Source organism: Oncorhynchus masou, chromosome 3 (assembly GCF_036934945.1).
Source record: "Oncorhynchus masou masou isolate Uvic2021 chromosome 3, UVic_Omas_1.1, whole genome shotgun sequence".
NCBI classification, from domain to species: Eukaryota; Metazoa; Chordata; class Actinopteri; order Salmoniformes; family Salmonidae; genus Oncorhynchus; species Oncorhynchus masou.
Window position 1 is genome coordinate 44,621,797 of NC_088214.1, and position 12,300 is coordinate 44,634,096.

Consider the following 12,300-nt stretch of genomic DNA (forward strand, 5'->3'; position numbering starts at 1 on the left):
TGTAAATTTTGTATTTAAACACCACTTTAAACATGTACATGACACTGCAACAAAATTTCCCCATGGGCACAATAGTCAATAAGTAAGCAGGGGATGGAAAGCCATATCACAAGTTTTTTGTGCAGCAGACTATGATCAATAATGTCAAAAGCTGCACTGAAGTCTAACAAGACAGCCCCCACAATCATTTTATCATCAATTTCTCTCAGCCAAGCATCAGTATTTTGTGTAAGTGCTGTGCTTGTTGAGTGTCCTTTCCTATAAGCATCCTGACATTCTGTTGTCAATTTGTTTACTGTGAAATAGCATTGTATCTGGTCAACAACAAAAAAATCCAGAAGTTTACTAAGGGTTGGTAACAGGCTGATTGGTCGGCTACTTGAGCCAGTAAAGCAGGCTTTACTATTCTTAGCTAGGGGAATGACTTTAGCTTCCCTCCAGGCCTGAGGGCACACACTTTCTAGTAGTCTTAAATTGAAGATGTGGCAAATAGGTGTGGCAATAATCGTCCACTATTATCCTCAGTAATTTTCCATCCAGATTGTCAGACCCCGGTGGCTTGTCATTGTTGATAAACAACAATCATTTTTTCACCTCTTCCACACTTCAAAAGTACAAATCTTTCATAATCTGGTCTGATATACTTGGATGTGTAGTGTCAGCGTTTGTTGCTGGCATGTCATCCTGAAGTTTGCTTATCTTGCCAATGAAAAAGTCATTAAAGTAGTTGGCAATATCAGTGGGCTTTGTGATGCATGACCCATCTGATTCAATGAATGAAGGAGCCAAGTTGGCTTTTTTCCCCAAAAATTTCATTTAAGGTGCCCCAAAGATTTTTACTATCATGCTTATATAATTTATCATCTTTGTTTAATAGTGTAGTTTCTTTTCCTTTAGTTCAGTCACGTGATTTCTTAATTTGCAGTACGTTTGCCAATCAGTTGGGCTGCCAGACTTATTTGCCATACCTTTTGCCTCATCCCTCTCAACCTTCCAATTTATCAATTCCTCATCAATCCAAGAGGATTTAACAGTTCACACAGTCATTTTCATATTGGGTGCGTGCTTATTAGTAACTGGAATGAGACGGTTCATAAATGCATCAAGTGCAGCGTCTGGTTGCTCCTCATTACACACCACAGACCAGCAAATATTCTTTATGTCAACAACATAGGAATCACTACAAAATTTATTGTATGACCTCTTATACACTATATTAGGCCCAGCCTTTGGAACTTTGGTTTTCCGAGATATGGCCATTATATTGTGATCACTACATCCTATAGATTTGGATACTGTTTTAAAGCAAATTTCTGCAGTGTTAGTAAAGATGTGATCGATACATGTAGATGATTTAATTCCTATGCTGTTTGTAACTACCCTGATAGGTTGACTGACAACCTGATCCAGGTTGCAGGCACTGGTTACAGCTTGAAGTTTTTTCCTGAGTGGGCAGCTTGATGATAGCCAGTCAATATTTAAAATCAGCCAGAAAATATACTTCTCTGTTGATATCACATACATTATCAAGCATTTCACACACATATTATCCAGATACTGACTGTTCGCACTTGGTGGTCTATAGCAGCATCTCACAAGAATGGGCTTTAGGTGACGCAGATGAACCTGTAGCCATATTACTTCAACAGTATTTAATATGAGATCTTCTCTAAGCTTTACAGGAATGTGGTTCTTTATATAGACCGCAACACCACCCCCGTTGGCATTTCTGTCTTTTCGGTAGATGTTATAACCATGTATTGATACCACTATCATCAAAGGTATTATCTAAGTGGGTTTCTACAATAGTCAGAATATGAATGCCATCTGTTACAAGCAAGTTATTGAATTCATGGACAATGTTTCTTAGGCTACATATGTTAATATGGGCTGTTTCTAGCACTTTTCTGGTTTGCTTGATTGTTTTTCATGCTTTACTGGGAAGCTTAGAGGTAGACTTGGTAGTGCAGGGTGAGCTGCATAAAGTGGTCTTTCTACTATTGCACACTGCCTCAGTGCTAACAGTGTAACTCTGGTTTATAGGCTCATGATTAATGCTTACAATAGCTGTAGGATAAACAGATGTATTCGGTGCAATTAGGGGTACATATATTAAATTACTTACATTGTGATTGCCAATGCCCTTAAGATCATGTACATTTGATGCAGCATTATGACGACTCATTGTCACAATAGTAGGGACTAACTGAGCTGGTCTTGGATAATATACCAGTCATTGTTTCAACGCAGCCTTAAGATGCGTGGACAGAGTCCAGGAGCCAAGATGATTTAGATACTCTACAGGAATGATGGAGTCTATCTTCTGTTTCCAGAAGGTGTCAAAGTAAATCAATGAAAGTGACTCCAGCAGAGCAACAGCAGTCTTTTAGCCAGGCAGCCTCACAGTCTGGTGAGGCTGGGAGCTCCGAGGATCTGAACCAGAGGTAGAAGCCACCGGAGAGGGAGACAGAACCAAGGACGAAGACGCAGGTACCTCTGGATCAGATCTTGATTGGGAAGCAATCAAGGACGAAGGCGCCGGAACCTCTGGATCCAGGGCGGCAAAGCCGTTTTGGTCCGTGTGCATACATTTTCATATTTATTCTTACTGGTCTCCCATGGGACCATCGAACCCACAAACCTGGTGTTGCAAGTGCCATGCTCTACCAACTGTGCCACATACTCATATCGTATCACTCCAAAATATATGATAAAAATGAAAAAGATAATGTAGAAAAGATAATGGATCTACATTTTTTAAAATATGATTATTTGAGAACTAACAAATCACAAAAATAAAAACTTGACAGTCGGGGAGAATCTAAAACTCAAGAAATGGCATGGGACACTCAATGATTCTTTAAATAATGTTTGAGCCACTCAGATAACATAAGAACACAGCGTAAGCCATGGCAAAATGTGTAGTACTGCAGAAAATATATTTTAAAGCTGCAAATTTTCTCTCATCCCCATGGCAAAAGGTGTAGAAAAGAAGTAAATAAGCTTTAAAACTGACTTTTTTTTCTTTCAGCCCCATGCCAGAATGTGTAGAAATACAGGGAACTAGCTTTAAAACTGAAATGTTCTCTCTCCCATGGCAAAATGTGTAGAATATAAGGAAAAATATTGTCTCTGCGGCCAAGAGGACAAACTAACATATTCGGTCGGTGAATGCGTTTTCTACCAAGCCGTCGCGTCTATGGTTTTTCTATGTCTTCAAGTTGCTTACTCAGGGTAGTCTTGACCTGCTGATGACCATTAAAACCTCTTGAATCTAGGGGGCAGTATTTTCATTTTTGAAAAAAAAAGCAAGGCAATTCATTACTTTCCCAAACAACTATCGTTTTGACCACTAAACAAACAGTTACACAAACATAGTTTGGAATAAAATCTTCCTCTACTTCCCTGCTTCTCAAGGGCGGAAACGCTTTTAAAATTGGGTCTACCATTCGAGGGAGAACGGTAGACCCAAAATAACACCCTCCCTACAATCAAACATGGGGGAGGTTCGATAATGCTGTGGGATTACTTTGCTGCATCAGGCACTGGGGGCCTTGAACGTGTGCAAGACATCATGAAATCAACAGATTATCAAGGTGTTTTGAAGTGCAATGTTCAACCCAGTGTCCAACTGTGCATCTGTTGTAGGTTGGAAGTCTTCCAGCAGGACAACGACCCCAAACATAAAAAGCAACCTGGAATGGCCAGTGAAGAGTCGAGATCTGAATCACATCCATAACTATGGCAAGAGCTGGAAACAGCCGTTGGTGGAGGGCACCCCGCAAACATTGAAGAGCATTGTTCTACTAAAGAGTGGGCCAAATTGCCAGTAAGAAAGTGTAGCAAATTATTTTGTCTGCAGTTATCATGGCCAAAGGCCGTGCAAACAAGTACTAGCTAGACAAAAGTAGACAAAAAGTAGACAAAAATAAAATTGGTTCTGCTAGTACAGTGCCTTCAGAAGGTATTCATACCCCTAGAGACTTATTTCACATTTTGTGCTACATCCTGAATAAAAAGTTTGAAATATATTTGTCTTACCCATCTACACACAATACCCCATAACGACAAAGTGAAAACATGTTTTTAGAAATTGTTGCAAATTTATTGAAAATGAAACACAGAAATATCTAATTTAAATAAGTATTTGAACCCCTGAGTCAATACACCCGGCACAGCCAGAAGAGGACTGGCCACCCCACATAGCCTGGTTCCTCTCTAGGTTTCTTGCTAGGTTTTGGCCTTTCTAGGGAGTTTTTCCTAGCCACCGTGCTTCTACACCTGCATTGCTTGCTGTTTGGGGTTTTAGGCTGGGTTTCTGTACAGCACTTTGAGATATCAGCTGATGTACGAAGGGCTATATAAATACATTTGATTTGAATAGATGTTAGAATTACCTGTGAGTCTTCGTGGGTGAGTCTAAGAGCTTTGCACACCTGGATTGTACAATATCTGTCTATTATACATTTTGTTTTCATTCTTCAAGCTCTGTCAAGGTCGTTGTTGATCATTGCGAGACAACCCTTTAAGTCTTGCCATACATTTTCAAGTAAATTTAAGTCAAAACTGTAACTTGGCCACTCAGGAACATTCACTGTCTTCTTGGTAAGCAAATCCACTGTATATTTGGCCTTAGGTTATTGTCCTGCTAAAAGGTGAATTCATCTCCTAGTGTCTGGTGGAAAGCAGACAACCAGGTTTCCTCTAGGATTTTGCCTTTGCTTAGCTCCATTCCATTTCTTTTTTAGTCTTACTCCACAGTCCTTAACGATTACAAGCATACCCATAACATGATGAGATATGCCACTATGCTTGAAAATATGGACAGTGGTACTCAGTTATGTGTTGTATCAGATTTGCTCCAGACACAAGACTTTGGACAAAAAGTTAATTGCTTTGCCACATTTTTTGCATTATTACTCTAGTGCCTTGTTGCAAACAAGCATGTTTTCGAATATTTGTATTCTGTACAGGCTTCCTTCTTTTCACACTGTCATTTAGGTTAGTAATTGTGGAGTAACTACAATGTTGTTGATCCATCTTCAGTTTTCTCCTATCACAGCCATTAAACTCTAACTGTTTGAAAGTCACCTTTGGCCTCATGTTGAAATCCCTGAGCGGTTTCCTTCCTCTCTGGCAACTGAGTTAGGAAGGACGCCTGTATCTTTGTAGTGACTGGGTGTATTGATACTCCATCCAAAGTATAATTAATAACTTTACCATGCTCAAAGGGATGTTCAATGTCTGCTTTTTTTTTTTTTTACATTTACCCATCAACCTATAGATGGCCCTTTTTCGAGGCACTGGAAAACCTCCCTTGTCTTTGTGGTTGAATCTGTGTCTGAAATTCACTACTCGACTGATGGACATTACAGATAATTGTTTGTGTGGGGTACAGAGACGAGGTAGTCATTCAGAAAGTATATTAAACACTATTATTGCACACAGAGTAAGTCCATGCAACATATTACGTGACTTGTTAAGCAAATGTTTACTCCTGAACTTATTTAGGCTTACCATAAGAAAGGGTTTGAATACTTAATGACTCAAGACATTTCAGCTTTTCATTTTATAATCATTTGTAAACATTTCGAAAAACAATTCCACTTTGACATTATGGGGTATTGTTTATAGGCCAGTGACATTTTGTCTCTCCAATTTAATCCATTTCAAAATGTGGAAATGTCAAGAGGTGTGAATACTTTCTGAAGCAACATTAAAACATGAAAGATAATGAAAATAGACGCAACAAACAAGAGTCAGTCACCTGCATTTGTGGCAAAAGCGCACCAGTTCATCCTGTTGAACGCGGTCTGCCAAGAACTGGGGTCGACAAAGGGGCAGACGAGTCTTGGAGAGTAACTCAGGGAGCCGAGGTTCCCGCTCCTCACGTTCATGCCGCACCCACGCAAGAACTGCTTCAAACACCTAGAATGAGGGGACACAGAATGTCACAGGGATTAGGAAAAAGCTTAGGAATTCAAATCCAGTCATGTTAGACGTTGTTTACCACAGCACAGTTTAATCACAGGCGAACGATTTTGAATTCATCACTGCATTCTCTATCAGAAAGTGGGCTGGCCCTCATCGATATCGCGTAGGTCAAAACATTGGTCTGATCATTTATAAAGCTCTTGCGCTAAAACTCCTGCATGACCTTAAATCATTACTAACCTATACTAATATATCACTTTTGGAACAATCTTCAGAATACCCTACAGTTCGATGCATTGGTGCCTTTCGGGCAGTTCAGAGACTTAGTCGAAATCCTCTTTAGAGAGGAATGTGCATGTTTTTTTACAATGTTTTTGCATTTTGGAGTTTCCTGTGCTCCCGCCTTGAAGTATCTAACTTTAAATTAGTAATTGTTGCTGGTCTTGTGATGCAGGGCTCCATTGCAAAAGAGACCTTTGTCTCAATGGGACTCCCTTAAATAAAAGGTTACAGTGGGGCAAAAAAAGTATTTTGCCACTGCCGAGAAGCAGAGAGACTTCTGTGAAGAGCAGGGGAATAGGTGGGTGGATAGAGCCCGCTGGTGGTCACCCCAATGGGGCAACTGCGCATTTGAGCAACCTGCATCATGGAAGGGACAGGGGACCTATCAGGCCTGTGGCCAGATAAGGTTGGCCTTGAGAGGTTGATGGTTAAAAAGGCTAAATGTGGAACCATCACCCTCTGCTCCTGGGCATGGATATGATGGGAACTCTTTAAAGATCTAAACTGAGGTAACAGTGGTTTTGACCCACCCCAAAGAGGGCTATAGGTCTTGAGGTGGGGGACTCTGAACTATCCCAACAACTCCATGCCATTCATATCCAAGTGGGCGTAGCCTGGCACTGGTGACGTCAGTGGCTCATCCCAAACAATTTCAATTGGGTTGAGGTTGGTTGATTGTGAAGGCCAGGTCATCTGACACAGCATTCCATCACTCTCCTTCTTGGTCAAATAGCCCTTACACAGCTTGGAGGTGTGTTGGGTCATTTCCCTGTCGAAAAACAAATGATCATCCCACTAAACCCAAACCAGATGGGATGGTGTATCGTTGCAGAATGCTGTGGTAGCCATGCTGGTTAAGTGTGTCTTGAATTCTAAATAAATCACTGACAGTGTCACCAGCAAAGCACCCCCACACCACTTCCTCCATGCTTTACGTTGGGAACCACACATTCGGAGATCATCCGTCCACCTACTCTGCGTCTCACAAAGACACGGCAGTTGGAACAAAAAAATCTCAAAGGATAGATTTCCATGAAGGCCTGAGACACAGAGTCTCCTCTGAACAGTTGATGTTGAGATGTGTCTGTCACGAACTCTGAAGCATTTATTTGCGCTACAATTTCTGAGGCTGGTAACTCGAATGAACTTACCCTCTGCAGCAAAGGTAACTCTGGGTCTTCCTTTCCTGTGGCGGTCCTCATGAGAGACATCATAGCGCTTGATCAAAACGCTTGATCGTTTTTGCAACTGCACTTGAAACTTTTAAAAGACCTTGAGATTTTACGGATTGACTGACCTTCATGTCTTAAAATAATGGACTGTCATTTCGCTTTGCTTATTTGAGCTGATCTTCTGTACCTTGTCACAACACAACTTATTGGCTCAAACACATTAAACAGTAAAGAAATTCCACAAATTAACTTAACAAGGCACACCTGTTAATTGAAATGCATTCCAGGTGACTACCTTATGAAGCTGCTTGAGAGAAGGCCAAGAGTGTGCAAAGCTGTCAAAGGCAAAGGGTGGCTACTTTGAAGAACCTCAAATATATTGATATTTAACACTTTTTGTTTGGTTACTACATGATTATTTCATAGTGTTGATGTCTTCACTATTATTCTACAATGTAGAAAATAGTCCAAATAAAGAAAAATCCTTGAATGAGTAGGTGTGTCCAAACTTTTGACTGGTACTGTAGGTGTGGGATACGTAGAATACTCGGGATCGAGTTTGTAGGCAGCGCGTCTGATTAGTTTGAAGAAGGGGAGATCAGTCATTGACTCCTGCCCTCCCTTCTCAGTTTGGCTGGGCAGCATAAGCTGAGCAGAGGAGATGAACTCTTCCTCAGGGGCATAATACCTCCCATGGTCAGAGAGGGCGCTGCCTGATGCAGCAAGAGACATGCCGTCATCCTCACTTCGTGATTCATCTTTAAGGTCCGCCCCCCGGGACAGATAGGCGTCCTCCGAATATGCTGGGAGCTTGAGGTGAAGATGGCTGTCCCTCTTCTGAGATTTTGTTTGCAACGTCTTCCTCGAGCAAGAACGAGGCCTACCATGCTCTACGTTTAAGGACACCGGGTCCCAGCTGAACGCAATGTGAATCAGACTGGGACACGAAATGGCCGCAACTGCAGGGGAAAGCCTTGCTAGGCTTCCGCTGCTTTCCCTCCCCCTGCCACAACGGCTAGCTACTCACACTGCTACTCAACGGGGGAAGCAGGGCAAGATACGGGGTGACGTTAGCTGGAAGCCAGGTAATCAGACACAGGTCAGGTAAGCAGAAATAGCTTAAGCTACATTATTTCTCTCATTACCGCGTCCCCTATTTGAAGAATGGTCGAATGACCGCAGCAGCAGGGTTTGTGACGTTATGGGAATATTTCGGGAAAAGTGAGAGAAAACCCCTGAGACTTTGTTTGAATGGATTTGTGCATCGAAATAGGAACTGTATTTTTTTTTTAAATGCAGAAAAGTCAACAGACAAGGTAGACACTGTCTCCATTAATGTGCCAAACCAAAAATGTGACAGATCCTCTCCGATCTGGCATTTCATAATTTGTTGATTAATATTTAAGTAATAACCTGAATAATAATAATGAAATGCCATGATAAAGAAGTGTAATGGCTTGTTTCAAATAGGTTTTTATTAAGAAGCATATCCATGTAAACACAAACAGAATTGTGATCTCCCCCGGTTATATATCAAGTTATCGCATTGGGACAAGTAGACCCCAGGATATCCTAGGTTTCCTTTCCTAGGATGTTGGGGCTTGCCAGACACTGATGATAAATTGAGTGACTTGTCTTGTCAGTCAGTGCAGCCTGCCGAATCGCTGAGAAAGCCATTCATTTGGCTCCCTAATTTAAAGAGGCTACTGGTAGGCCTAGGCTTATTGATGCTTATCTGCAGATAAAGTATTAAAAAAAATCTATGAAGATGGCGAATCATCACTGCAAGAACAAGAGGTAATGAGAGCCTCATTCTGGTCCAAAAATTATAATTAGGGCCATCACAGAATCCAGGCATTAACATCGCATTCAACAATATTCAAAAAATGTATTGATCTTAGCAGGGAATCAACTAAATGTGTGTGTGCCTCCTCCACTTTTGGGGTAATGCTGTAATGAATTGGTTGTACTCTTGGATTGAGCAGACCTTCCCGTACAATTCTAATAACTCCATGAAGGACATAACTCTACCATTCTAATTTACAATATAATTTAGGAATAAAATACCATTTTCAAACACCTTTCCCATAAATACAGGTATTTTATCAACCAGCACATTTGAGTTCAGCCATAATAATTTGTTCCATCTTTTGAGGGGGATGAAATTGAAATTGAAGCCAGCTCTGCAATGCTTGTTTGAAAAAGTATAATTTTCAATTACTCCGAAAATGAGACATGGCAATCTGCACAAATGCAAAAGGGCAGTTTTTAAACAATGGATGAGCTTGTTTTAGTAATCTACTTGAGAACCATTTAGGGTTCAAGTAAGATGTTTGAATAAGTAAAGGTTTTAGAGGTTTAGTGCTTATATATATTTTATAATCTCAACCCACTGAATTAATATTCATTATATCTCTGAAGCCCACTTACATTTTTTCCATCAATCTTCAAGTGTATCACTAGCCACTTTAAACAATGCCACTTAATATGGTTTACATACCCCACATTACTCATCTCATATGTATATACTGTACTCTACTGAATCTTGCCTATGCCGTTCTGTACCATCACTCATTCATATATCTTTATGTACATATTCTTTATCCCCTTACACTTGTGTGTGTATAAAGGTAGTAGTTGTGGAATTGTTAGGTTAGATTACTCATTGGTTATTACTGCATTGTCGGAACTAGAAGCACAAGCATTTCACTACACTCGCATTAACATCTGCTAACCATGTGTATGTGACAAATACAATTTTATTTGAGATGGCTGTTTACATAAAACTTCGCCAAATACATTTAAACTCAGTTATTCACAAATCCTGACATTTAATCCTAGTAAAAATTCCCTGTCTTAGGCGAGTTAGGATCACCACTTTATTTTAAGACTGTGAAATGTCAGAATAATAGTAGAGAGAATGATATATTTCAGCTTTTATTTATTTTCCTGATGACATCTATTTTGTGAAGGGCACCAGTCCCTCCTGCAGCAAAGCACCCCATCATGATGCTGCCACCCCCGTGCATCACGGTTGGGATGGTCTTCCTAGGCTTGCAAGCTTCCCCCTTTCTCATCCAAACATAACGATGGTAATTATAACCAAACAGTTCTGTTTTTGTTTCATCAGACCAGAAGATATTTCTCCAAAAAGTATGATCTTTGTACCCATGTGCAGTTGCCGGTTTTGGAGCAGTGGCTTCTTCCTTGCTGAGCGGCCTTTCAGGTTATGTCAATATAGGACTCGTTTTACTGTGGATATAGATACTTTTGTACCGGTTTCCTTCAGCATCTTCACATGGTCCTTTTACTGTTGTTCTGGGATTGATTTGCACTTTTCGCACCAAAGTACGTTCATCTCTAGGAGACTGAACCCATCTCCTTCCTGAGCGGTACGACGGCTGGGTGGTCTCATGGTGTTTATACTTGCTTCTGAAGCGAAGCAGGATTGGTCCTGGTTGGTCCCTGGATGAGAGACCAGATGCTACTGGTGTTGGAGGGCCAGTAGGAGGCACTCTTTCCTCTGGTCTAAAAATATTCCAATGCCCCAGGGCAGTGATTGGGGACACTGCTCTGAGTAGGGTGCAGTCTTTTGGAAATTTGCTTCAAAGCAGTATTCAAATCTATAGGATGCAGTGACCACATTATAATGGCCATATCTAGGTAACCAAAGTTCCAAAAGCTGGGGCTAATATAGTGTATAAGAGGTCATACAATAAGTTTTGCAGTGATTCATAGGTTGATGTGTATAATATTTTCTGGTCTGTGGTGTGTCATGATGAGCAACTAGACGCTGCACTTGACACAATTATGAAATTGCTTATTCCAGTTACTACTAAGAATGCACCCATTAAGAAAATTACTGTAAAAACAGTTGTGTCACCTTGGATTGATGAGGAATTGATAAATTGAAGGGTTGAGAAGGATGAGGCAAAGGGTTTGGCACCTTAAAATTGGGGAAAAAAGCCAACTCAGCTGCATCATTCATTGAATCAGATGGGTTATGCATCACAATGCCCACTGATATTGCCAAATATTTTAATTACTTTTTCATTGGCAAGATAAGCAAACTTCAGGATGACATGCCAGCAACAAACACTGACACTACACATCCAAATATATGGGACCAACTTATGAAAGACCAGAATTGTAAAGTCAGTGTGGAAGAGGTCGAAACATGATTGTTGTCTATCAACAATGACAAGCCACCGGGGTCTGACAATCTGGATGGAAAATTACTGAGGATAATAGTGGACGATATTGCCACTCCTACTTGCCACATCTTCAATTTAAGACTACTAGAAAGTGTGTGCCCTCAGGCCTGGAGGGAAGCTAAAGTAATTCCAATACCAAGGATAGTAAAGCCCGCTTTACTGGCTCAAATAGCTGACCAAGTAAAAAAAGTAAACTGTTGGCAAAAAATGTGTTTGACCAGATAGAATGCTATTTTACAGTAAACAAATTGACAAGACTTTCAGCACATTTACAGGGAAGCACTTACACAAATGACACATTGGCTGAGAGAAATTGACGATAAAATTATTGTGGGGGCTGTCTTGTTAGACTTCAGTGCAGCTTTTGACATTATTGGTCATAGTCTGCTGCGGGAAAAAATGGTTTTATGGCTTTACACCCCCTGCTATACTGTGCATAAAGAGTTCCTTGTCTAACAGAACAGAGGGAGTTATTTAATGGAAGCCTCTCAAACAATCCAGGTAGAAGCAGGAATTCCCCAGGGTAGCTGTTTAGGCCTCTTGCTTTTTTCAATCTTTACTAACGACATGCCACTGACTGAGTAAAGCCAGAGTGTCTATGTATGCGGATAACTCAACACTATACACGTCACAACTGAAATGACTGCCACACTCAACAAAGAGCTAGTTTCAGAGTGGGTGGCAATATTTGGGACAAA

The 12,300-nt window shown here is 40.7% G+C and overlaps 1 protein-coding gene across 2 annotated transcripts in view; it reads right to left on the reverse strand.

The window, feature by feature from the left end:
• Positions 1-12,300, reverse strand: part of klhl18 (kelch-like family member 18) — a 60,852-nt gene that overhangs the window by 18,559 nt on the left and 29,993 nt on the right. For both annotated transcript variants that reach the window (XM_064942511.1, XM_064942503.1), the window contains exon 5: positions 5,768-5,928. In XM_064942511.1, coding sequence (XP_064798583.1) covers positions 5,768-5,928 — 161 coding nt within the window. The remainder of the gene's footprint in view (positions 1-5,767; positions 5,929-12,300) is intronic.